The sequence below is a fragment of the Dermacentor andersoni genome, chromosome 5 (genome assembly GCF_023375885.2).
Source record: "Dermacentor andersoni chromosome 5, qqDerAnde1_hic_scaffold, whole genome shotgun sequence".
In the NCBI taxonomy this organism is placed as follows: domain Eukaryota; kingdom Metazoa; phylum Arthropoda; class Arachnida; order Ixodida; family Ixodidae; genus Dermacentor; species Dermacentor andersoni.
Window position 1 is genome coordinate 197,584,913 of NC_092818.1, and position 27,831 is coordinate 197,612,743.

A 27,831-nucleotide genomic window follows, 5' to 3' on the forward strand; every position below is an offset into this window, starting at 1 on the left:
TTTTTTACTGGAAGCACCTCTGTAGTGCTATCAGCCCATGCTGATAAAGTTATCAGGCGCTTCGCTTGCGTCCATATTACTGTACCGCCTGCAACAACCGCAGAGACCCTGTTGCGAAACATCGACGTCTCGCGTATTTTGCTTCGCAAAGGAGCACAGTGTAGTGTGAACGGAAGAAATCATGAGTAATCCGACTCGATGGGGTGTTGTTGGAGCTGGTCGTATCAGCCACGATTTCGTTGTCTGCCTGCGTAGCATGTCGCCAGAAGAGCACAAGGTATACGCCCTTTCCATAGCCTTCTCCTGCAAAGCGCGCCATACGCTGCCGCAGTGCCTTTTAAACTGCTAAATGTGTGGCAATACTACAAGTAAACAAGTTAGGCGGCGCCTGTAGTGCATGCACGGTAGTCCTTCACCGCAATGCTTCATATTGCTGCAATGTAAAACTGAATTTAACAAAGCAGGCGTTATAATTGAAGCCTCAGCTCTGGCTTTGTCGGGCTTTGTTGTCTGTTTCTTCATGTACGGTTGTGACTGACAAAGAAAATGGTGGTGTATCCATTCTTCATGGATGATTGGCGACGTTAATGCCATCAGCAATCTCTCATGTCGTTGGTGGGTAATTGTTGAATATACAGGGTGTCCCAGCTAACTTTAGTTAGAGTTTAAAAATATGCGAATGCCACGTAGCTGCACAGAACCAAAGTAATGCTGTTTGCCGTTGCTTGGAGATACTCAACTTATTTTTTTCCTTCCGCCTAATTAGATAATTAGTCTGAATTACTTAATCAGCTTTTCAAACATTATAGTGAGATGAAAAGTGTCAATGAGAAAATTGTAAAGCGACATGAAAAACTCCCGATATAGTTTTCTGTTTCTCTATACGTGCTACATAAAAGTGTTTTTCCGAGCGTGAAAGAAGCCCGCAAATGCACGCGAAATTGCCGCGCGACTGGTCGATCGAAGAACTTTGAGTGTATGGCGTGTATAATCACCGAGCCTGCTTGATTTAATCGGGTTTTACTAGATCTAGCGCAGTCTGGCGTTTTGCCTATCTCACCTTCATCTTTTCATTCTTCATTAAAACTTCTATCTCTATATTCTGCAGTTACCTGTGCATGTAGCGACTCAGTTTTTATCACTCTATTCCCTGCTATATCTTTTTTCATGACCGCTACAAGCGCATCTTGCTTAGCTTGACTGCCAACCAGTTGACGCTTCTATTCCCTTTGGATCCCGGCGCTTCTGGAAAGTGGACGTTCGCTACAGAATGCAGCTTTTTGCGCACAGGACGAGCACGTCCTCGTCGCAAGAAGCTGCATTCATGTCCTACCAACATGCACAAACAGTCACCTTAGTTCCCTACAAGTTTCGCCGGGTGAATACCTTAGCATTCCTTACGATGTGCCGAGTCCTTTCCGGACTATTGTGCAGGAGACACCTGCCATATTTTGTTGCGAATATTTGCTCAGGTGCTTTTTTGTCCTCGGACAGACAGCTCATGCTTCAAATAGCAAGGCCGTTTGCGTTATCATACAGATCTTCCCTCCTGATTTATTTCTTCTCGTGTTTGTAAATCTCCGTGGTCTTTTTCGTGTCCATCCTTTTCATTCAGCTTGCCGTCTCTTTTTCTGACACTTCCTATTTGATGACTCTGGGTTGTTCATTCACACTTTCAAATGCCCAGTACTTGACATAAAATACAGAAGGCGCTGACTCCAGCTCCATCTAGTAGAGAGGAGGAGAAGCGAAGCGGGCGTCAGCCAATCGTAGACACGCGGGCGCGCTCTACAGGCGCCGTAATCAATGCACGCTGTAGCAAAGACGTAGTGGCTGAGTCAAGAATCTTCGAGTGGCAATCTGTGAGTCCTATCATAAGAAGCCAACAAACACTGACACCAAGGACAACATAGGGGAAATTACTTGTGCTTCATAAATGAAACAAAGAAACGATAAATTAATGGAAATCAAAGTGGATGAAAAACAACTGGCCGCAGGTGGGGAACGATCCCGCAACTTTCGCAACCTTCTGCGAGTCTGTAGTTCTGTGGCTTCGTTTCCTTATAAATATCTCACAAACGATTCCGGTGACGGACGGCGGCGGACGACTAAAGTGAGCCGATAACACCCATCAGGGCAAGATATGGTAGCGAAGATTCGAGAATTTAGACACGCATGTGCATTAGAAAGAATGTAAATGCGGAATCTAGCACCGGAAGAGCGCTAATTACAAACTCATGTTGTCGTGAGAAACATACTCAAGGCACTGAGTAAACGGACAGGCCTTCTCAATAATTTCTGCTTCTATTCTAATGTGTTCAAGTGTTAGTCTATAGTGCGTGCGTGCGTGCGCGTGTGTGTGTGTGTGTGTGTGCGTGCGTGCGTGCGTGCGTGTGTGTGTGTGTGTGTGTGTGTGTGTGTGTGTGTGTGTGTGTGTGTGTGTGTGTGTGTGTGTGTGTGTGTGTGTGTGTGTGTGTGTGCGCGTGTGTGCGCGTGTGTGCGCGTGCGTGCGCGTGTGTGTGTGTGTGTGTGTGTGTGTGTGTGTGTGTGCGTGCGTGCGTGCGTGCGTGCGTGTGTGTGTGTGTGCGTGCGTGCGTGCGTGCGTGCGTGTGTGTGTGTGTGTGTGTGTGTGTATGTGTGTGTGTGTGTGTGTGTGTGTGTGTGTGTGTGTGTGTGTGTGTGTGTGTGTGTGTGTGTGTGTGTGTGTGTGTGTGTGTGTGTGTGTGTGTGTGTGTGTGTGTGTGTGTGTGTGTGTGTGTGTGTGTGTGTGTGTGTGTGTGTGTGTGTGTGTGTGTGTGTGTGTGTGTGTGTGTGTGTGTGTGTGTGTGTGTGTGTGTGTGTGTGTGTGTGTGTGTGTGTGTGTGTGTGTGTGTGTGTGTGTGTGTGTGTGTGTGTGTGTGTGTGTGTGTGTGTGTGTGTGTGTGTGTGTGTGTGACTCATGCTATCTCATCTCTACTTCGGAGTCAAGTTATCGTTATAAATGTTTAGATGACGCGAGACAGATGACCATTATTGGCGATGGGCAAACCCACAAAGGGACTCATTTGTCTTATAATGTGTATGCCTATCTATATCTTTTTTTATCTTAATGTCCTATCTGAATATTCATCAAGAAATCAAATCAAACTTGTGCATCTCGATGTACAATTCAGAGTGACAGCGCCCGTGTAGAAGTAAGGCACGACTTTCTTGTGCTGCCTGACAACTGACCACGCTGTCCTAACGTAGGTTTTCGTGCTCGATAACGGGAATGAACAGGGAGCTGCACAGCGAGTGCCAATCAATAATAGCTTGAAGCATGTCAGTCATTGTATTCCCGTCTACGCCCACCAGGTTGTAGCTGTTGCAGGAAGGAACTTCGAGAAGGCTAAACAGTTTGCAGACCTCCACAGCATCAGCAAAGCGTACTCCAGCTACGAAGAGCTGGCGTTAGACCCGGACGTTGGTAAGAACTTGGTATCTATTTCTCCCACACAGGAAGAGGGGGAGGAATAAACTTTATTTGTGTAAATGAGCCGACGGGGGAATCGTCCGAGGTGGGCGACGTCCCTCGTCCATGATGCCGTGGGCCTGAGCCGATTGCTTGGCCCTTTTCGCCGCACTAAAGACTTCCAAAATTGATATATATATATATACAACGAGAAGAAAAGGGGGTTAACCGAGGGGCCCGATTTTTATTAGGCATATCATAAGAAGCCAACAAACACTGACACCATGGACAACATAGGGGAAATTACTTGTGCTTAATAAATGAAACGATAAATGAATGGAAATTAAAGTGGATGAAAAAACAACTTGCTGCAGGTGGGAACCGAACCCACAACCTTCACATTTCGCGTGCGATGCTCTACCACTTGAGCTACCACAACCTTCGCGAAATGCCAAGTTGTTTTTTCATCCACTTTAATTTCCATTAATTTATCGTTTCATTTATTAAGCACACGTAATTTCCCCTATGTTGTCCTTGGTGTCAGTGTTTGTTGGCTTCTTACGATGTGAATATATATATATATATATATATATATATATATATATATATATATATATATATATATATATATATATATATATATATATATATATATATATATATATATCGAACTCACGTTTTAATAAGCACATCTGCGAAATATACCCTGGCTACTTCCGCACAGTTGCCAGCACGTCGTCGCCACTTGTGAAAGCCAACAAAGCCTTGACTTTTTCGTATACGTGCGTTCCAGCAGTGTGCAGATAGCGCCAACTGCACTGAGCCAAAGCCTCCTGTTTAAAGTTCTGCAGAGCAAACGCCAGCGCAATCAAGTTCTCGCAGGCTCCAGCTGTTCTCACGTGACACTTGAAATGTGCGGTAAACGCAATGGGGCTTTTGGCAGCCGATCGTGATTCGTATAATGCCACGAGCCACACCAACGCGAGGGGCAATGACTGCTAATGCGGTTTATTCAAATTTGTGCGCCGCATGCTTCGGCGTAGTGTGACCTGCAACGAAACAGGCCCGTTGAGCAGGATGTGAGGATGTGTCCAGTTAGAATGAGCCAGCTCCTCTGCGACCCCTGTTGTAGACATAGAAAACCAGGGACCGTATCCCCAGCGTCCTTGATTCAGAAAAATCATCTGTCATTTGCTGGCGCCCGCGCTATATCTCGTTCGATAATGTGATTAAGGATCGCCCGTTCTTCCAAGCCGTTATCGAGAGCTATCAGCTGGTTTGTTAAGCGAGGCTTGTGACGTGTCCACTGTGAATAAACAACTTGCCCGCATGCCCATGCAGTGCGCACATTCAGTGGCATAGCCAGGAATTTGGGGGGTGGGAGTGAGAAGGTGGGGCTGGGCACGCACTTTACCGGGGACGGAGGGAGGGCACGTGCCTTGCTCCCCCTTCCCTGGCTACGCCACTGCGCATATTCATATCATGGTTATCAGCCGCATAATTCGCCTTGGGCAGAGGTGGCGTACGTGGGCAGCCTGCACCCCGACCACTATGCAACTTCGCGCATGCTGCTGGAGAGCGGCAAGCACGTGCTCTGCGAGAAGCCGCTGACCAGCAGCCGAAAAGACACCGAAGCCTTATGCGAGGTGGCCAAGGAGAAGGGGCTCTTCCTCATGGAGGTGAGGCGCAATTCATTCTGTCGAACGCTTTCCAGGGCAGCATTGCTGCGTACGGATATAGGCGAGCGAGCGCCCGTTTTCTCGAGCGGTCAAAGTCGTGATTCCGAGGTAATGCAAAGCGCTTCCTATACTACGTTGCCGTAATCTGTGCCATGTCACGGTTTAATCTGACAGGAAATACCACTGACATCTCATACGTTTTAAGCGTTGTGCCGTTCGCTAACAATATCCAGATATTAGCCGAAAAGGCTATTGGTCCAAATAGTTTTGTACGCAACTTCTTCTGACATTGTACACTAAAGAATTGATTTATAACGTGCGCATATGTCGAAGGGCAAAATCAAGCCGCTATGAGATCGTATGTTGCGACGTACGAATCGCAGGCGCTGTGGAGCCGTTTCCTGCCGACGTACCGGCGTTTGCAGGAAGAGCTGGAGCGAGGTTCTATCGGCGAGCCACGCTACGTTCACGTGACCGCAGGCTACCCGATGCAAGGGCTGCAACGGGTGTTCCGCAAGGATTTAGGCGGCTCCGCAGTGCTGACCATGGGCATGTACACCACAAACCTCATCCTGCAGGCTTTTGGTCCGGAGTTTCCGGTTAAAATTACCGCAAGCGGAGACTTCACCGATGAAGGTGCGTGGTTGGCAGCAACACAGAGACACAGAGGTTTATATACGCAGCCCCATAACACCCCAACCAGCCCCCGACGCCCCACCCTTGTACTTCCCTATAGGAGAAGCCTGACACCCCCAATATTTTTCTTAACATCAGCCACCACCACCATTTATCATCTTGGGAAATCATAAATACCGTCCAACAGGAATACTGACAGGCAATGAGTCTCTGCGAGCAAGAAGTACTGCTAAATGGACGGTAGGCGCCAACATACACATGCACAAAAAGTACAGGCAACACGAGTGCCTGTTCACACTTAGAAATAGTCCTTGCACTTCCCTTTCTACGTGCGGCGACAAAAGAAAAGTGCTCGCTTATATCTTCATAGATCTCAGATATGTTCCCCATGCGGTGTAGCCCCATGTAAAGAACAGCACCTATGAACTGACCTCTACAGACCTCTACAGACCTCGGCGACAGACTGTTGTGTCGATGTGCACCTCCGCATGAAGCGGCACCCTTCAGTGTTGTCTCTCTTTGTTTTATTTCCCTCTTCTTACAAACACCCCTTCCCCTCTGTATGGTAGCAAACCGGATGCGCATCTGGTTGACCTCCCTGCTTTTCCTTCCTTTCTCTCTCTCTCTCTTTATCAAATAGATTTTCAAGAAATCATTCCACACCAGGAGCAGGCTGGCATTTATCTGTAGCGGTCGCCTCCACGGCGACAGGGTACAGCTTATAAAATTACTACTTTTGCTTATATTCAGCCTAAGGTGCAGCTGCATAGACCCTTAGTGCGTCTTATAAAGCGCGCCATTGTTCTCGCAACAAACGCTGAGAGCTCATGGAATGTGAGGAGCAGAACCAAAGCTTATGAACCATATGATGCAAATGAACGCAATCTAACGCGTCTCCTTTTATGGCTGCATACATTAGCGAGATTACTTGCCCCTTTCATATACGTTACCTGGTAAACTGAGATAGGCGCAATAAAAAAAAAATTTAATATCTGGGTTGGCCAACTATAGATATTAATCTGTGTTGACTTTGATCCAAGATACTGGGAGTAAGTTGTGTAGAGCGCTTAGCCCTTTCAACCTTACCAACAGCACCGCTCCACATTTTTCGTAACCCTCCCCTTTCCACCACACACACAAAAAAATAACCAGAATCTACAAACACCTGCAGAGACAACACGCTAGAGAAATTTCGTACTGTGAAACGAGAACAGTGAAGCGCCTGCATGAGTGTTTTTTTTTTTTTTTAAATAAAGTATTTTCCCTTCAAAGTGTAGCGCTGAAAGTGCATTCAATAGCGGTACGTCATTTATATTACAGAATTTAAGTCACGGAATCTGCACAAAGAGTACACGCTAGCAACCAGCCACAATTTACGTAGCGTATCTCGAGCCCTTGCCTCGAGTATCTGTTACTGTAACGTAAAGCCCCTGCATCTACGCGCCACCGCCGCGTGGATGTAGGGGCTTTACTGTAACGAGTCAGAGCACTATTCGATAAACTACGCTGATTCACTCGTCTTTTCACATTAGAGTTCCCGTTACCAAGACTTCCAGCTCTAATGGCGCATTCACACCGGCGACTGACAGGGGTCGCGCGACCAAGGTGGTCGCAAAGCGACCAGTCTAAAATGGTCACAAATGGTCGCAAATGGTCATTTTTTGTCGAAAAGCGACCATTTTGGGCCAGTCACTCACTGCTCGATTTTTCAGTCGCGCGACCACGGTCGCAAAACTGATAAACCAATCAGCGGCGCACCGGAAGTGGTTTTTCATGCGTCTACATCCGGCCTCCTCCCGCCTCGCGGCAAATTCCGCGTAGATTCCGAGAGTTCTCGCTGAGAACGATAATCTCCGGGATTGCGACTTGCGGGTCATGCTCAGCCGGGCCTGCCGGTGTGAACATCAGTCGCCTTCGGTCGCTTTTTGATCGCGAGTCGCAAATGGTCGTGCGACCTCCTCAAGTCGCCGGTGTGAAGGAGCCATAAGTACTTCACCATGTGACCAAGTCATCAAAGCGCAACCGACATTTTGTTATGTACTCGCAGGTGTGGACACTGTCGTTGCCGGCACAATGATGTTCAGCGGCGGCCGCCTTGCCACTTTCGCAATATCATCTATTTTTAACATGCCATCGACAGCAGAAATCGTCGGAACAAATGGAACCATTACAGTAAGCAAACAACAAGCTGACCCGCCATGGTTGTTCAGTGGCTATGGTGTTAGGCTGCTGAGCACGAGGTCGCGGGGTCGAATCCCGGCTACGGCGGCCGCATTTCAATGGGGGCGAAATGCGAAAACACCCGTGTACTTAGATTTAGGTGCGCGTTAAAGAAATCCAGGTGGTCGAAATTTCCGGTGTCCTCCACTACGGCGTGCCTCCTAATCAGAAAGTGGTTTTGGCACGTAAAACCCCATAATAACAAAAAAACAAGCTGCTGATACGTTTGAACTGAAGCTCGAATCGGAAAGGCTAGATATGCTATTCTGACGTCTGCAATGCTTTGACTAAACATGCATTCAACACGTTCAATCTCCGTAGCAATAGCATAATGATGATGGTGGTTTATGAAAAGATGTGGGCAGACTGGTCGCAACAGCGCTAACTCAGTGCCAGAATGCTACGGAACATGACTCTCATATATCTGTCATGTACGTTGCATCGTTGCGTAGCTTCCATACACAGCTAAAACATAAGGACTTTGAGGAAACTTGTGTATTTCCTTCCTCGATGCTCCCTTTAGTAATAAAGGTGTCCACATCGTAAATCACAACTGTGATCAACCATTATTCGTTCAATAATAATCGATTAACGTGAACAAGCTCATACAGGTCGATAGTCACTTAAGGTAAATCGGACGACGACGAAGTGTCTGCTTGGCAGAACGTTGTTTGAGTATCTCTTGCTTTTTTTCTTTCTTTCTTTCTTTTTTTGAAATTATACGTGTACCTCTGAGGCGTCACTTCTTTGTCCATCGGCGATGGACGTGCACCACCTCGGGCGTCTGCCAGATTCGGCGACGTCAGCGGTCGCGTCAAGAAAGCCGACTGGCCCTCATAGTGACTCTGACAGCGAGGACAACCTTATTTATTTACAGTACTGCTACTCTCATTTGAGAGCGTGGCAGTTGGGCGATACAGTATACATGTATATCAGCACACATCTAGGCAGAATAGTTAATTGAAAAAAAGGAAAATAAAAAGAAAACAATTGCCCAAGGATGGCAATATAAGAAGGAAGCCGAGTTTAGGAACAAGAATGCATGTTTTCACATGACGATTAATTAACATGATACTAGCAGTGAAGAATACGCAAGTAACCAGTTATACATGAAATAGGAGCAAACTGAAAGATAACACTTAACACGTCAAGAAATGTTAAAGTGGTGTGAAGAGATGCGCTTAAAGCATATACACTTTGAGAGTGAGAAGAAACGAATCGAAAGGGAAAAAGAAAAATGGGACGTCGAAAGCAACACAATGCAAAATTTGTGACGATGATTCATGCGATGATAAATAATTTTATTTACGCACTGCAGATTCTACTTGTGAGGTCAATTCGGACAACGATTCGATGGCGGTAATAGCAGGATCAAGTCGGTTCCATTCAGCTACTGTAAGGGGGAAGAATGAATACTTAAACGTGTCGTTGTTGCATGTGTATTCTGTTAAAGTGTACGCATGTTTGTTACGTGTTTTTTGATCCTCAGAAAATGAGATGTACCTGGACACATCTACCTTATAGTTCTTTTTAAGAAGCTGAAACAAGAACTTCAGGCGAGCGTGTTTTGCTCTGGTAGATAGCGTTTGAAATCCAGACTGCGTTAGAAGATTAGTCGGTGAGTCAGCGCGTTTCTATTTGTTGTGAATGAACCTTATAGCCTTTTTTTGTACTGCCTCTCATATTGTTATGTAATCGTTGTATGAGGAAACCAGACTGTGGTTGCACGTTCGAGAACTGGCCTAACTGACGTTGTGTAGGACAGTAGCTTCGTTGATGTCGTAGAGAGCGCAAGGCTTCTTTTGAGGAAGAGTAACTTACGTAATGCTCCTGCGGTGATATTCGAAATATGTTTAACCCACCTGAGGTCTGAGGTTAATGTAACACCCAGGTATTTATGTTGTTCAACTTTAGTTAGTGGTATGCCGTTAATCTCATATGTAAATTTAGATGGTCTTGTTTTCCTTGTTACGGTCATGGCCATCGACTTTTTTACGTTAATTGACATCTGCCAATTAGAGAACCAAATAGCTAGAGTGTTGAGGGATGTATTAAGTGCAATGTGGTAGATATAATTTGTGATTTCACTATAAATAACGCAGTTGTCGGCGAACAGTCTTATATCACAACCATTGTTAGCTGTGATGTCATTAATATAGATTTGGAAGAGTAATGGCCCAAGAACTGAGCCTTGGGGAACTCCGGAAGTAACGGCAACAGTGTTAGATAGCATCTTTTCGTAGACTACAAATTGTGAACGATTGGCTAGAAATTCTTTTATCCAGGCTGAAAGGAGCCCTTTCCCAACAACACTTTCAACTTTAGCGAATAACTTGTTATGGCATACACAATCAAATGCCTTAGATAGGTCAAGTAAAATCATGTCAGTCTGGCCGCGATGATTGACAGTAAATGCAATATCGTGGACTAGTTCTGTTAGTTTGGTTACTGTTGAGAAACCACTGCGAAAGCCATGTTGGTAGGGAGACAAGAAGCCAATGCTCTCTAGAAAAACCGTTATGTGCTTTAAACTTATGTGCTCTAGAAGCTTACAGGAAGTACTAGTTCATGAAACGGGTCTAAAATTTGAAATTTCTGCTGTGTCGCCTGATTTATGTATAGGTATTATCTTTGCAATTTTCCAGTCGTTCGGTAGTTGTGAAGTCGTGAGTGATTTACAAAAAATTATACCGAGGTATCTACTGCACCATTCCGCATACCTTTTCAGAAAGTCATTATGTATGTTGTCAAGACCAATGCCTTTTTTAGGGTCAATATTAAGCAGAAGATTAAGTATGCCAGCGTCCGTAATGTCAAATTTGCCAATGCTTACACCCTGTCTGGTTAGAATGGAGGGAATAATGTTATTGTCTGTAGTAAATACTGATTGAAAGAAAATCTACTCACTGAGCAGCGAGGAGCCCTCCAACGATGACTTCGAACTTGTTATGAGCCGAAAGGCCAAGAGACGTCACACCAGCACCTCTTCGTCCTCGAGCACATTGAATGAAAGACCACAACGGAGGCTTATGACCAATGCCATCTTTTTCGTTCCTACTGTGCCCGACAGGAACACGAAACGCCTCCACAGGCAAAATGTTTCGGAGGTGCTGGAGGGATTGGTGCAGAATGAAACTACTGACATCAAAGTGAATACACGTGAGAACGTACTGGCGATTGATGTCACGCATGCGGCTGGATGAATACCCTGCGCAACGTTACCGATCTGGACGGAATGAAGGTTCATTCCCACATCCCACTGGCCTCTGACGTCGTCACCGGTGTCATCTACGATGTAGACGCTGCGATTCCCAGCTCCGACTTGGAAGTTCTCGTAAAACCAGCCAGTGAAGCTGCTCTCATTGCGAGCGTTACCCGCTTGGGCAACACTAGTTGTTTGAAGATAGTATTCAAGGCTGACTCGCTACCTTCATATGTAAAGGTTGGGCCACTTTCGACATCATGTACGACCTTTCGTACCGAAGCCACTACAACGCCTCAATTGCATGAACCTTGGTCACGTGAAAAGCGCGTGTAAGAATACAGTAGTGTGTTCTTGCTGCGCTGAAACCCACTCCGCGGATGATTTCGGGGTCACTGTTCTTAAATGTTCGAATTGTCATGGGCCTCATGAAGCTTCGTCAAAGGATTGCACAAACATCAAAAAGGAACTGATTCTCTTAAAAAAATGGCGAGAGACCATTCGTCTCATCTGGAGGCTGGTAAAACCATCAGAAAGCGGCGATATCGACGCCGACGTTCGTTAAAGAAAGTCGTTAGCTCTACCGCGTCCGTCGCATGCATTACTATTCCACCTCCCTTGCCGCCCAGACAGGTCGCCGCTGACACGAACTAGAGAGAGAGAGAGAGAGAAAGCAAGGACAGGAAAGGCAGGGAGGTCAACCAGAAGAGTATCCGGTTTGCTACCCTACACTGGGGGTGGGGGAAAGGGGAATATAAAAAGGAGAAAGGGAGAAAGTGAGCACAGAATGCTGAAAAAAGCGAGGCTGCGGCTGATGCCGCTTGGACGATGTTGTCAAAGCCACAGCCACCTGCAAATTCGCAGTGCACATCGGCAACCTCGAATTATGAACCTCCCGCCGACAAACTACCTGAAGAGGACAAACAAGTGATCGTAATGCTTCAATCACTGATGAACGCCATTCGCGTGCTCCTCAATAAGCTAACAACGCAATCAGTTCAGAGTGCACTTCAGGTACTGGATTCTCTAAGTCCAGTATTCGCAAGCCTTTCGTAGACACCATGGCTCATCCAATACTGTCATTTCGCACTGAGGTCAGACAAGCTTTGATTTTACAGTGGAACACCATAGGATTGAGGTTCCCCATCTCATCCTTCCGTCAATATATTGTCGCAAATCGGATTTGCCATAATCGTTATTTGCGAACCCAACGTACTTACTCACATTAAATTGTCAGGACACGAACCTTTTCTTTAGGCGGCGTGCGAGGAGCGCAGCAAAGTTGTAGTGTACATGCGAACGTATTTTACGTATACCCACCATGCAGTACAACCACATGATAACAATCAATGTCTGCCTACGTGTAAGAAGAAGCAAGTGTCATTCACCCTCACTGGTGTCTACCTATCCCCGTCAGGAAGATTTGAACGCGATAGACTTCAAGGCATATTGTTACAGACCAGTGGTCCTTGGATTATAACGGGAGATTTCAACACGCATCACTTACTGTGGGGTACCTCTGCCATCAATTCCAGAGGCAGGAATTTGGTGTCGTTCGCCTCTGATCACGAACTTTGTGTCATGAATGATGGCAGTCCTACACACCTACGAGGCCTTAAGTACAGCAGTTGCCTGGATTTCACTTTGGTATCACGATGTTTCAGTTCGCAAGTTGAGTGGTTTTCGAACATAGAAACACATGGAAGTGACCATATGCCTACATACTTGCAGATAAGTGGGCTAAACAATTCCTCCTCGTCGAATGAAGTACGAAGAATCAACTAGACTAAATTAAAGCTGCACATAGAAAATGCAAGCAGAGAAGACAATTGCCGTAGTCTGGAGGATACAATCACAGAGACAATGAAAGAAGCTTCATGCCGTCTAACGTTGACAGCGAACCGCTCCCAATTCTGCTCAGAGCTGGAAAGGCTAAATGCTCTTCGACGACGAGCTAAAGAGATACAGGCGCACGAAGGCAATTTGTGACCTGAGAATGGCACGGAGAACACAGAATAAAATCCAGCGCCAGTTGGACCAATCGCAGGAACAACGTTGGAAGTCCTTTTGCTAATCACTGGACCCTCGTAAACCGCTTTCATACATCTGGAAGACTGTTCGTGGACTGCGCTCGTCTCTGCAACAGGGGCATCCTTTCATGGCCTTAGCCCTACATCACTGTCATACGCGAATGATTTTTGTGCGCAGATTGCTGGCGTGTGTATCACCGCCAACGCCGAAGCCGGGAGTGTCGTCCCTGTGTCTCGCGTTCCAGTAATCAAAATTCCATTTACTAGGGAAGAACTGGACGCCTCTTTGGCTGTTTCTCGACTTTCATCTTCATCAGGGCCCGACGGCCTCACCTATGCAGTTTTTGCAGATCTTGAACAAGAGGCCAGGCAAGAACAGCGGAATTACTACAACCGCTCATGGCATGACGGCATCGTTCCTCAGCAATGGAAGATTAGTAGGCTCGTACCACTACTCGAACTAGGAAAGCCGCCTTTCGACCCCCTTACTGCCTTGGCAAGCTGCATAGGGAACGTAATGGAAAATATGATCCTTACACGATTAGAATGGCATCTTGAGCGCCACATTGTGTATCCTGACTCCATGACAGGCTTTCGGCGAGGCAGGTCATCAGTAGACAATGTTATTGACCTCGCAGCGTTCATACAACAACAAAAATGCCTCAAGTTCATATTAGTCGCGCTCTTTCTTTATATGAAAGGGGCGTACGATAATGTCACGCACGAAGCGATCCTCGAGTCATTGGAGGCTGTTGGAATCGGTGGCCGAATGTTTCAGTAGATCCTTTTTGTGCAGACCGAAGATGGCCCGCATGCCAACTATCATACGTGCGGAAGGGTCCCACGGGGCGGGGTATTGAGTCATATTCTCTTGAACCTAACTATGGTTGGCCTTGCTGAAATATTACCCAAGACAGCTCACCCATCAATGTACGCTGATGACATTTTTCCTGGATCTTCTGCGGTGACTCGTCTTCAAGAGCGCGCAAGAATTTAGCGGGCAGCCACCCTAACTTGTTCGTATCCCCGCAAGCAAGGCCTTAGTGTGTCCATCGAAAAATGCGCGTTAATCACGTTTACGTGCAAACCCATGGCACTGTACCCTGTTTCTCTCAATGGCCAGGCTATCACATACCAGAAGTCTCACCACTTCTTAGGTGTGATTATTGACAGGGACCTTTTATGGAGCCACCACTGCATCTACCTGAAGGCGAGACTAATTTCGATTGTACATATGATGAAGTTCCTGTGCGGAAAAACCGGGGGCACGTCGGTACGATCCATGCTGCAGCTGTACAGAGCACTGTTTCTGGGTTTTTTACGACACAGCTTGCCGGTTTTGGCGAACACGTGTAAAACCAATATTCGTACACTCTAAAGCCTGCAAGGCCAGGCTCTACGGACATGTCTTGGAGTACAAAAATGCGCCTCCATTCATGTGACTATCATAATTGCTAGAGTCTACTTGGTTCTAACGATTGACAACCTTAGAGCACACATTCGACATCTTTGTCGCGTACCCAGTCACTATATTGCTGATTGGCCAGCACAAAGACCTCAAGTCACATTTTCAAAACTTGTTTCGACACATTAAGACTACCTTCCGTCGGGCTTTACATCAGCAGCAAGACCACAGTTACCCCTGTGGTGCCTACAACAGCCACAAGTATGCCTCACGATTCCGGGAATTACGAAGGCCCGTCACTCAACAGTGGTTCTACGTCAGTTGACGCGGTCATCACTGAAAAAAACTTTTGAATAAAGAACACGAACGTACCCTAACCCGGTCATCATGAATAAAATTAATCCGGACTGCGGGGTTTCAGTCTATTGTAGTAAGTGTGGGGGTTTGCTCGATTTAGAACATATGCTTTGGCGCTGCTTGGCGTTGGCCTGTGATGGTTCTCGAGGTGAACAGTGGCGGCAGCGGATGCTGCACAGTGAAGTGCTGGCGGACCAACTCAGGGCTGTCCAGAGGGCCCGTGTGACGGCAGAGGGGCTCGGCCTCTCTGTACCGACGTGGGAGCGGCCCGCATCAGTCCCAGACTGATCCCTCAGGACCTAAATAAAGTTCTTCATACCATACCATACCATACGCCGATAGATCTGTCTCAGCCACCAGCTCAACAGGCACTGTTATCATCCCGGCCTGACAAGTCGCAATTAAGTTTATAGTTTCCCACATATAATTTTTTTTATTACGACCTCTACGGCAACAGAACATGCCGCCCTACGTGCCGCTGTTAATTACACCGCACAAGCAAAACCTTGAAATCGGGCCGCTTTTCGTGACTCCAAGGCAGCCCATCATTCTGCAGTCAGCCTTACGACGCAAGACCCATGAACAACTGGTGTTTGAGACCAGAGAGATTCTCCACCAAGCCCTCATAAACGGGCATGAAATCATCTTCCCATGGCTTCCGGGGGACTGCGGCATCATCGGAAATGACCTTGCTGATGAGGCCGCCCGGTCCGCCCATAAGGAAACCCTGACAGTTCCTATACTCTTATTAAGGACAGACGCTGCGATGGGTCTTCGTTTACTAGCTCAAAACACTGAAACTTTGTGGAACACCCAGATTTTCTCCAACTGCCCTCTCCACCGGCTGGGTCTTATATTGAAGATGCAGATTCCATCGACCTTCTCCCGCCGTGATGCAACTTTACTGTGCCGCCTCTTGTTAGAGGTGGCTTTTAAGAAAACCTACTCATTCCTTTTTAGAATGCCGGACACACATATCTGTGACTCATGCAACTGTGAAGAGGCAATCGAGCACGCGCTGTGTTTTTGTAACCTCTATGAAGTCGAATACAACGTTCTTCGGAGGGTGTTAAACCGATTAGAGAACAGACCATGTTCAGAGACTAAGATTCTCGGACCATGGCCGCACGCGTCGCAGGCTTACAAAGCGACGCAGGCGCTGCTACAATTCATGAAATCAACTGACCTCAGTGACCATGCAATTGTAGGCGTGAAGTGATGGACAACAGCCCGTGTTCACACTGAGAGTGCCTTCTTCCTTCCCTCTCCTTTTTCTTTTCTTCTCTTAAACCTGTTCCCCCGTGCAGGGTAGAAAACCGTACGTGTGTCTGGTTGACCTTCCTATCTTTCCTTCCTTCCTTGCCCTCCTCCTTCTAGGATAGATCACTTGTAAGCAGACACGCCACTTAGCTCATTCAGGTTGCTTTCAGCCGAAGAACACATTTGGCGGCTATTCCAGTCGCCGCTTCTAGAGGAGCTTCGTGAAGGCTATAGTAATGACGCTGATCTTGCAAGCGTCGCACTGAGCTCTCGTGCTGAATATCCTGTGTCGTTCTCTTTGTCGCTCTCAAGTTGGATCCGCCGAGCCTGTCTCCGAGAGGAATGCAGACGCCGGCTGGACGGATGGACTTTCCCTTCGCGCCTGTCGGCATGCCACTAATCTACGAATTCAGCGCGGGACTTCGCTACGAGGCTGAAGAAGTCAGAAGCTGCTTGCTTCGAGGTGAAATCGCAGTTTATATAGCTTTCGTGGTCTACTCAGCGCACACAGAATGTTTTTACAGAAGTCTAAACAACGCATTAATTAAACCCGCACCAATGCTCTCTTTCTTTTAGTGATTGAATAAGTTGGCGTTTATGCCCAAAGCCTTTAAGACATATAGTAAAATTACGGTTTATATGTAACGCACGTGCGTTGTTGTGCATCCGCGTGTCAGTTCGTGCGTGCATAGGAGAGAAGATCGCAGGGCTTGATCTGCGTTTAGTTAAATTGCGATTCACTAGAATTCTTGCATCTAATATAAGATATTCTTTTTTTTTTTTTACTTTTGCACGTGGTGAGATCAGGTGGACTCGCTTATTGCTATTCGCCGAACGCGTGTGTACGAGTGCTTGACGCTTTTATTGAAAACAGATAATGCTGGCACTTGACGTAAATTGCCTCCGGACTTCCTTGCGCGTTTCTCACTACTTGTTGCCCCCAACAGTGATCCCCACTGCAAAACAGTAGAAAGCTGGGCTATTTGGTACATATTCATTGTAAAAGAGCACAAACAAACGGACACATAACACCTAGACACCGCAAGCGCTACTGAAACTGGTTTATTTGAACGAGGAATAAATATACAGGAAAAGTGCAAAGCCGAAAGAGAGGAAGAGAACAAAAAACAAGTGGGGAAAATTTTACATATCCCCCGTGCATTTAGGAAGCGAGATTTCGCATTCTAAAAGCGATATGGACTGACAACTCCATAAGTCGACAAACTCCTGATGCAGAGTGATTTACTGCAATCTTCTGTCCTCTAATAAGGTATACATCGGGCAGACCTCGCACTGCTTGGGTTTACTGTCGGTGTCAAATGAGACGCGAACAGTGCGGCCGAAGCGCAACTGAATTGGTGCCACCATCGAGACGCGCGCACTCCCGATTTGGCCGCACTGCGCCATGATGCTCCCCTGAAACTGCGATATTTTCGTTTCTATTCTCGCGCTCCTGTATTTGAAAGCGAGAAAAGATGACGGCGCAAACTGCAGCAGGCGCACCGCTGTTCGCGCTTCATTTGACGCCGATAGCGATTTTGTTCTCGCAACTTGTCTGTGCTTTTTTCGTGTGTGTCATCAGCCTGGGCGCCACGCATTGCGTCGTGGTTGCTTAGGTGAATCAGCTATGGACAAACCAGCGCCTGCTCAGCGTCCAACGAAAGCCCAGTGCTTTCTCTTCAATGTACCGGTTTCGACGCCGGTTGACGCCATCATCGACTCCATCGAAGAAGTCGTAGGTGCCGGAGGGTTGCAGTATCTGCAACATCACGGCGGCAACAAGTTCTTGGCAGCTGTTCGCTCCGCGGCTCAGGCAGCCAAGATGGCGGCAAAAGGCTCCCTGCTGCTCGCCAACAAGGTCGTACCGCTGGAACGCATGGGCACTCCAGTGGTTTATGTGACGGTCTATCGTCTTCCACCCTGTGTCAGTGACGACGCCCTGATTGCTGCACTTGCACCGTATGGGAAGTGCCGAGGCGTTTCCGACGTTGTTTTCAAGGACAGGACGGACATCAGCAATGGCAGCCGCCTGGTCAAGCTCGAGATGGTAAAACCCCCACCGAATTTCATCATGGTGACTGGCTTTCGGGTAATGCTGGAATACAAAGGAATGAAGAGAGTGTGCTCCAAGTGCGGAGAAGAAGGTCATTTTGGGGCCACCTGCACATCAGCTCGATGCGCCCGATGTGCCATTTTTGGCCATGCGACTGCAACGTGCAACGCGCCATGCAGACGTTGTAATGGCGAGCACGCCACCGTTGACTGTGTGTTGCCACGTTCGTATGCTGCTGCAGTGAAACCAGTGACGCCCGCCCAGCCACGACTGGGAGAGAATACATCTGAAGACGCAGTACAGACGCAAGCCACAGATCAAGCAGGAAAAGGAAGTGCCCCAGAGGCGCCGACGCCTGCGTCCCCCGATGCCAGCGACGCTGCGTCTTCTCCCTCTACTGACGAAGAGAGCAACGAGACGCCACCTGCCACATTGGCGTCGTCTGCCACGGAAGATGATGAGGAGCCTACGTTAGACGCCCAGTCTACGCTATCACAGCGGGAACGGCTCCTTGCATGTGCTACAACACCGAACGCTAGCGAGAACGCGGATGGACGCCATCGCGGTCTCCCCGAAGTTTCGGCCGGTCCGTCGAGGATCACGCCTGTTGCCAAGACAACAACCGCGCTTGCGAGTGGTACTAGTACAGCGGTGAATGAGAGACGCACGCGCTCGCAAACAGCGTCTGAAGAAGCCAAGAGAATGCTCTCTTCAGAGAGCTCTACGTCATCAGAACCAATGGCGACACCCTCCAAGAAATGCAAGAAAATGCCACGAGACACCACTACCATGGACGTTGTCTCCGATTCGGAGACGTACTAACAATGGCGCCTTACACTGCTTCTGCTGCCCGTAAGGGCTGCTTTTCCTCTACTCCCCGCTACGAAGCTCAGGCAGCGTTGACGGAACGGTGTTTGGCGCAGACATCACGTTCCCGTCCCTGTGCGAGCGTCTGCAACCTCGGTATTTTAGTAATCAGCTTGCTTCCGGCTAACTTGTGTGAAGAACATGAACAGTGCCCGTTTCGCGTTCGCCGCTGTGATACTCCTAAGTAATTGCTGACTTTGCCGTGTTCTGGTTGTTGCACTGATGCAGGACGCCGATTCAGTTCGCAACTAGCATGTGGTAAGCCATTTGTCTTAGTCTATTTCTGTACGCAACTAACTCACCATGTATTTGCACATAATGACACCTAACGCACAAGGATTTCGTAGCATAGATAAGCAGAGGGAAGTAATTCATTTCGCTCGCGAGAAAAAAGTCGACCTCCTGTTTCTTCAGGAGTGTAACTTGAGAAACAAGCAGGAAGTTAAAAGATTTTGCGATGAATTTTCTGTTAAAGCTTATCTTTCATATAGCCCCGGGAGATGTCGTGGTGTAGGAGTGGTAGTTTTTCGTAGGGTGCTTCTACATGGAAGTCACCGCCTTTTTGACTTGGAAGGTCGTGTAATAGCTTTTGATTTTTTCTGGGGTGAGAGAAAAGTTCGGGCATTGAATGTCTATGGACCCGCCGTACGGTCAGACCGCAATGACTTCTTTGCGAGACTCTCCCCTTTTTTGTTAGACAACCACCCATTCTATATCGTTGGCGATTTTAACTGTGTGCTCGACCCCATGCGCGACTCACGAGGGCCACGACAATACGCTTCCAATACGCACGCAACTGAATTATCTCGTATAGTGAAAGAATACAATTTATCGGATGCCTGGGTCCATATGCATGGCGGAAGTTTTGGCGCCACATGGCAGCAAAGGCAATCGCAATGTCGTCTAGATCGAATGTATTTCCCCCCTGAATTAACAACGCAAATTGTCCAGTGCAGCATCCTCGATCTCCCCGCGGACGCCGGGTACATTTCAGATCATCGCCCTTTCGCTGTCATATTGAACCTCGAAGGAAGGCCAGGTGAACGCACTGACATGTGGAGACTAGACATTGCTTCTTTGCGTGACCAGGCGACTCTAACCGAACTAAAAGCGTCAGTAGCTACAACAGTTTGCGATTATGAATGCAATATCGAAGCGTGGGATACATTAAAGGAAAGGTGGAGGTCAGTATGCATAGCAGCTAGCAGGAAAAGAAAGAGAAAAGAGACCGAACAGCTTTGTGAGTGCCTGAGAAGGATAAGAATAGTACGAGACGGTAACTCCCAAACACAGTTAATGCGCGAATACCTAGATCATCAGCGTGAACGCTACCATAGACTTATGAGCTGGTACTCTCGCACCTCTGCAAAGGCGTGGATGACCAACAGGCCAATTTCCGACCCTGAGGTACTGCGGCTGGCTCGTGCGTCCAGCAGGAGGCAGAATGGCAGCTCTTTTATTGAAAGGGTTATAATAGAAGATGGCACAGAGAGCGGTGCGAAGCGAGATATCGAAAGAATTTTTCGGAACTGGTTCTCAGACGCATTTTCATCGGAAAAGATTTATAATGCAGAGCTATTGAGTGAAGAGATTTCAGACTTTTGCGCTAACCTACCTCAAGTAGAAGATACAGAAGGCCAGAATTTATTGTCTCCAACAAATCTGCAAGAAGTTTTTGATGTTATACGATGTATGAACAGCGGATCAACACCCGGTCCAGATGGCTTACCAGTCGAATTTTACCGATCTTGCTGGGAGGAAGTAGGCACTGCCTTAGTGTCACTTCTTAACGGCATTCTTGCACGGGAAGGTATTCCTAAATCGTTTAATCGGGGCCGCGTAATGCTCTTGCCAAAGCCAGATTCCAACCTTGCAGAACCCTCATCCTGGAGGCCTATAACGCTGCTCAACACAGACTATAAAATATTGACAACCCTTCTCGTAAATCGCATGAAGATATTATTGCCGAAAATAGTCAGTGTACATCAAACATGTTCCGTGCCGGGTCGGAGTATATTTTCGTCTCTCAACTTAACACGTGATATCATACAATACACAACAGCGCGTGAAGCTTCAGGAGTATTAGTAAGCTTGGACCAAGCCAAAGCGTTCGACCGCTTAGAACACCAGTACTTATTTGAGGTTTTACGATGCTATAACTTCCCTGAAGAGTTTGTAGACATCCTGCGGATGTTGTATTCGCGAACAACAGCTGAGCTACTGCTTAACAGCATTTTAACACCTAGATTTGATGTGACAAGGGGAGTGCGGCAGGGTTGTCCTTTGTCACCCATATTGTTTGTGCTTGCGATTGACCCGTTGTTAAGGCAGTTTAGCGAGAGCCCGCTCATAAGAGGTCTTCCTATGCCGGGATCCGGGTGCATAAAAGTATCGGCGTATGCGGATGACATCACTTTGTTTTTACGGGATGGGGACAGTCTTGTAGAGGTATTTCGTATTTATAATCAATATGCTTCAATGTCAGGGGGCAAAATAAATATGAGAAAATGTGAAGCATTAAATTTAGGTCGCGGCGAAATAACGCTACCAGGGGACATTAAACAGACCGAGCATATGCAAATACTAGGTATCAAATTTTGTACAAGTGGTGTTTCACCTCACACGTGGCGAGACATTGTCAGCTCCATTAAAGAACAGTCAGAAGCAGTGACTGCGTCGCCACTGCCGCTGGCAGAAAGGGCTTTCTTCATTAAGAACGTATTGTGCAGTAAACTGTGGTTTGCTGCAAGGGTAGCTCTCCCGCCGTCACCAACAGTACGAGTAATAAACTCACTTATTTTCTCGTGGTTCTGGCTAAACAAGTCGCAGTACGTAGCGCAGCAATTTCTGCGTCTGGCAAAATCCAGCGGAGGATGGAGCTTGCCGTGCATAGTTACATTCGGTAGGCTGTTGTGCACTAAGAGTACATGTGATCTACTTGATGATGATGAGTACCCTGGTAGGCCACTGCTCCTTTATTGGCTGGGCCATTACCGTCGAACGCTTATGCCGCAGAGTACAGGCAACTTGCTTCCGACGGCGGTAACGCCAGCACCGCAGTATGCGGCGGCTGCGCGCTTGCAAAGCCAGCTTGTACAACTAAGAATTACAAAGTGGCGTGCGACACCAGTTTCCAGGCTTTCTGAAATGTTGTGTGAGACAGCTGTACCTCCACGGACAGCTACTACACAAACATGGACAGCTGTGCTTTCACCTGATTTGCCCTCTCAAGTGAAGGATTTTCATTGGCAATATCAGTGGGGCATTCTACCTACAAGAGACAGGCTTGAACGCTGGCATATGGTGGCGAATGATAAATGCATATATTGCGCACAAACAGAGACCAACGCGCATGTAGTAAAGGACTGCGTTGTAGCACGCACCTTTTGGAAGCTAGTTGCAAGAATGTTCGGAATATCCATCGTGCGGCCGCCGCAGCGCCGAGATCGGTTTGCGAGTCTCGTCTACTACAGCGCTAGCTACATTTTGTGGTGCTTCCGTAACATCGCAGAACGATCTCGGCAGTCAAATAGAGCAATGTACCCCAGAATGCGGAAACTACGGGTGATAATATGGGGTCATCTTGAAGAACAGTTGTTCAAACTCGGTGAAGCCGAGTTTCTTCGCCGCTGGTCTACGCGGTACATAACCGTCTCCCGAGGCAAAGTCTTTCTACAGCCAGAATAACGCTCAATTCTGTTGCCTGAGTTCATACTGTATCTGTATGTGCCCCGGGTACCTTTCATAAATTCGAGGCTGACAATAATGCTTTTGCGTGGATGCGGTAATGAGTTTTGTTGTTGTTCTTGTTGTTGTTGTTGTTGTGTGTGGCAAAGCCAGTGTCAAGTAGACACCATTTATTATTTCATTTGTTAATCTGTTTTGTTTTTCATCAAGTATGATGTATTGCATGTGATGTACTTTATATTGTACTTTTCGTTCATACCACAGTTGTAAGCGTGCCTACGGGTCAATAAATTTCCTTGTCAGCACTCCCGATTTGGCCGCACTGCGCCATGATGCTCCCCTTAAACTGCGATATTTTCGTTTCTATTCTCGCGCTCCTGTATTTGAAAGCGAGAAAAGATGACGGCGCAAATTGTAGCAGGCGCACCGCTGTTCGCGTTTCATTTGACGCCGATAGCACATATGGTTTTCGCCGCACTTCTCAATAATACTCGCCATAAGAACTGGCGATATTTTAGCTTATGCTTTCTTTTATTAAGGCGAAGGCCTCAGGTTACCATATTTGCGGTGCCCTTGGCGAAACTGTGCCGTGACGAAAAATGGTCGATGCCGCTAAGAGTACAAACACGTTAGAAATGCTCGGATTGACGTCACATTTCTCAGGGAGGTTCCTGTAAATAATGTAAACGAATTGCTTCGAAAAGAAAATTTGGTACATTTCGGTCTACGGTGGGAATCGAGCCCGGGCCCACCGGGGTGCGAGACGCGCACGCTTCCCTGAAACCGCGGCTGTTCCTCGAGTCCGGTTTGCCAAACGTGTGCCTGCTGCGTGCCTGATTGCACGCGTCACGTCGCAGCCATCTCGCTGACTATAGTGTGTGCGCAATTGGGCGGTGAACGTGACGGTGCGGAGGAGGTAGCGCCACTTTGAGCGTATAAAACGAGCGCGTTGATGACGTTCCAAGGTCTACAGGCGGTATAACGCTTTCGCATTACCACATATAAACAGTCCTCAATGTCGGTCAAGTTTTATGTTTAGTAAATGCTGTCGCACCAGGTGTTGCGCAGAAAAGCGGGCACGTGCGCTCTGCCCATTGACGTCATAGTCGTAATGGCGGCGGCGGCGGTTGTCGGCGGCGAGCGATGCAGGAGCGTGCACGCTCTTGCGGCTCGCGAGGACGGCCGCGCAAGTACGCCACTGCGGAAGAAGCGCGTGCCGTGAGGAGGTCGCGCTAGTGCCGCACGTGTGCTTCCCGATGCGGCTCGTTATGCCTTGCAAGGAGTCTAGCCCTGATAGTATGCCTTAATGCATTACGAATGTGTCTTACAAAGAAGTCTAACCCCGATTGTATAGAGAGAGAGAGAGAGAGAGAGAGGGCTCTTTATTAGAAAAACAGAGAATTTTGCCGGCGCGTATATAACCGCTGGCATGCTACTCTGTATAGGGATGGGGAATGGGATTAAAAGATTCCAGAAGAGAGTGGGAGAAAAAGAGGATAAAAATAAATATGAAATGTCCGAGTGGACCTGATACTAATATATACAGGTGACATGGCGGGTAAATTTAGGCTTTTGTATAGGAAGCGTGCAATTTCTAAAGCTTCCCTATTAGACCAATTTCTGTCAGGTATTTGAACAATAAATCCCAAAGCCGTCGCTGTTTTGAAGGGCCGGGCATTGGACCTGAGATGCTCGGTAACGTTAACGGTTCGTGGCAAATCATGTCCATTTGGTGCTCAAAAAATTGTCTCTCGTCGCGGTACGCGGGACATTCTAGTAATATGTGCTCAATTGTCTCTAAGTTCCGACAGTTATCACAGTATGGGTTAGTGGTAAGTCCTATGCGGTACAGATAATTGTTCCTGTATGCCACGTTCAGTCGAAGGCGATTAACTTCATATGTTACCAAATGTACAGCAGGCTTTCGCCTTCCTGTGTTACAAGAGTGTAACAACTACCGAGCCTTTTTTATATTTTCTAGCATTTAAATAGAACAGAACCGGAAAAGAAACGAAAATATCGCAGTATAGGGCCAGCATCATCGCGCAGTGCTGTCAAAACGAATGTGCGCGCCTGTCAATGGTGATGACTATATACCTTCCCCAGTTATGCTTCAGCCACGCACTCTGCTTTTCGCGTTTCATTTGACGCCGATAGTACGCCTGCGCGAGCACTGCAATGCGCTGAAAGCAGCGCTGCGATTACATTTGTAAGCACATTGCGCAAAATGTGGATGTGTTCCGTCATTTGAGTGCACATAAGTTCTGTATGCTAACAATCACAAGAGAGGCAGGGAGGTTGCTGAACCATTTTTACAGCGAAGCTGTATACCTCTACCGCCCAAGGAAATTTTCTTGTTCTTGGCGTGGTAAGCAAAAAACTCCCCGTACGTGGGCTTATCCCGAAGGTGCTGCAATACCGGGCCGACCCGCGGCGGAGGTGAAGCAGGCGTTAAGTCCTGCCCATACGTGTGCCGATCCCGAAGGTGGTGCAATGCTGGGCCGACCAGCGGCGGAGGTGAAGCAGGCGTTAAGCACTCCCCATACGTGAGCCGAACCCGAAGGTGCTGCAATGCCGGGCCGACCCGCGGCGGGGGTGAAGCAGGCGTTAAGCACTCCCCATACGTGTGCCCATACCGAAGGTGGTGCAATGCCGGGCCGACCCGCGGCGGAAGTGAAGCAGGCGTTAAGCACTGCCCATACGTAGGCCAATACCGAAAACAGTGCAATGCCGGGCCGACCCGCGGCGGAGGTGAAGCAGGTATTAAGCACTCGCCATACGTGTGCCGATCCCGAAGGTGGTGCCAGGCCGGGCCGACCCGCGTCGGATTTTTAAGCACTCACCATACGTGGGCCCATCCCGCAGATGGTGAAATACCGGGCCGACACGCGGCGGAGGTGAAGCAGGCGTTAAGCACTCCCCATACGTGGGCCGAACCCGAAGATAGTGCAATGCCGGTCCGACCCGCGGCGATGGTGAAGCAGGTGTTAAGCACTCGCCATGCATGGGCCGATGCCGAAGGTGGTGCTAGGCCAGGCCGACCCGCGTCGGAGGTTTAAGCATTCCCCATACGTGGGCTCATCCCGAAGATGGTGAAATACCGGGCCGACCCACGGCGGGGGTGAAGCAGCCGTAAGCACTCCCCATACGTGAGCCCATCCCGAAGATGGTGAAATACCGGGCCTACCCGCGGCGGGGGTGAAGCAGGCGTAAGCGCTCTCTATACGTGGACCGACCCCGAAAATAGTGCAATGCCGGGCCGACCCCCGGCGGAGGTGAAGCAGCCGTAAGCACTCTCCATACGTGTGCCTATCCCGAAGATCGTGCAATGACGGGCTGATCCGCGGCGGGGGTGAAGCAGGCGTTAAGCACTCGCCATACGTGTGCCCACACCGAAGGTGGTGCTATGCCGGGCCGACCTGCGGCGGAGGTGAAGCAGGTGTTAAGCACTCCCCACACGTGGGCCCATCCCGAAGATGGTGAAATACCGGGCCTACCCGAGGCGGGGGTGAAGCAGCCGTAAGAACTCCCCATACGTGGGCCGATCCCGAAGATAGTACAGTGCCGGGCTGACCAGCGGCGGAAGTGCAGTTCGCCATTAAGGGGCCCACATGCACAGCTTCGCTGGTCATGCTTCTTCGCTGAGTGGAAGGGCACTGAGGTTTTTTTTATTGTTATTATTAACGAGAGCTGCGATGCATGGGTGAGTTGCCCATCCATATCGCTTTGAGAATGCGAAACCTCGCTCCTTAACGGCACGTGACATATGTCAATTTTCCCATTTTCTTTTTCAGCTACTCCCTTGCAGCTTCGCTCTTTTCCTGTATATACGTATATGATGATCGTTCGAATAAACCAGTATCAGCAGTGCTTGTGGTGTCCGGGTGTTAACACTGAGTCCGTCTGTTTGCACTCCTTTACAATGAATGAGTGATCCTCACGTCAAATTACAGTCCTCCTTTGCGTCCATTGTCTTCATTCGTGCACTTATCAGGTTGTCTATAGGGTAAAACACTTTCCTGTAACCGGGTATCACAATCACACGACATACAGATTACGAGCACCTAAATAAAACAAAAAGTACGCCTAAACAAAATCCGTGCCTGGCATTATGTATAGTTGTCCTGCAGAAAGATGTGAGCGCGTCACCATCTCTTGCTTGGGAAACAATGATCTGCACACGAAGTTTTCAACTAAGCTGGACACTTCAAGCAACGTGCGTGTCAGCAGCATTTCAGCTGCTCAAACTGGAGTCGTAGTTTCTGCGATACAAACTATTTTACATTCTGCCTCACGACGAGCGACAGTTATACTTTATTTTTCAAGGACATGAAACCATGAGATTAAAAGAACATTATTCTGCAATATAATATCATTTCACACTTTTTCGCAGAAATCCCGCGATCTTCATCTATAGAGTAGCAAATGTAAAGCAAATTTAAATGCAGCAATCCCATACACACACACAAAAATTAAATATAGGTAAAATGTATTTCCCTATATAAGGCAATAAGAGGTTAAGTAAAGATTGAAGTTAATCGCTTTTTTCTACTTTGTTTACACTTAGCACCGCTATCAAAGCGTTCTTTCATTGATAAATTAGTTTAGATACAGCCAATCTCTTTCAAGGCGCATGAAGCTGACCTGTTTGTTCTTGCAAACAGATACTTTTCTGAACTCGTAAAGAAACCACTAAAGGTACTTGCAGAAAACTTTCACTGTAAAGCTGGTAATTAAACCATTTTTTTTTACTTTTCCCGCAGGCGCCAAGGAGAGCCCGCTAATGCCACACAAAGACTCGATCCTTATTGCGTCCGTTTTGGATGAAATTCTTAAACAGATTGGTGTGAAGTACTAACTTCGCGGACTACCGCGTAAACCTCTGCAAGTCATAAATGGATCGCTGTAGAGGAAAGAGACAAACAAAATAATAAATTTCATTGGAAAAGGACTCCCGATCTTCAATCGCTCCGTCTGTCTAGCCATTTCTTGTTGACCAGACTGG

The 27,831-nt window shown here is 47.8% G+C and overlaps 1 protein-coding gene across 2 annotated transcripts; it reads left to right on the forward strand.

Annotated features, from left to right (window-relative positions):
- Nucleotides 1–81: 81 nt before the first annotated feature.
- On the forward strand, nt 82–27,777 carry LOC126531829 (trans-1,2-dihydrobenzene-1,2-diol dehydrogenase-like). 2 transcript variants are annotated; one of them, XM_055071503.1, is made up of 7 exons: nt 82–277; nt 3,334–3,445; nt 4,946–5,109; nt 5,493–5,778; nt 7,793–7,917; nt 16,532–16,682; nt 27,590–27,777. In XM_055071503.1, exons 1-7 carry the CDS (start codon nt 182–184, stop codon nt 27,682–27,684), a joined length of 1,029 nt encoding a protein of 342 aa, XP_054927478.1. In that variant the 5' UTR covers nt 82–181; the 3' UTR covers nt 27,685–27,777. The 2 variants fall into 2 exon arrangements, with proteins under 2 accessions (XP_054927478.1, XP_050035525.1); XM_050179568.2 differs by having other exon boundaries at nt 84–277; nt 5,493–5,745.
- The last annotated feature ends 54 nt before the right edge of the window (nt 27,778–27,831 follow it).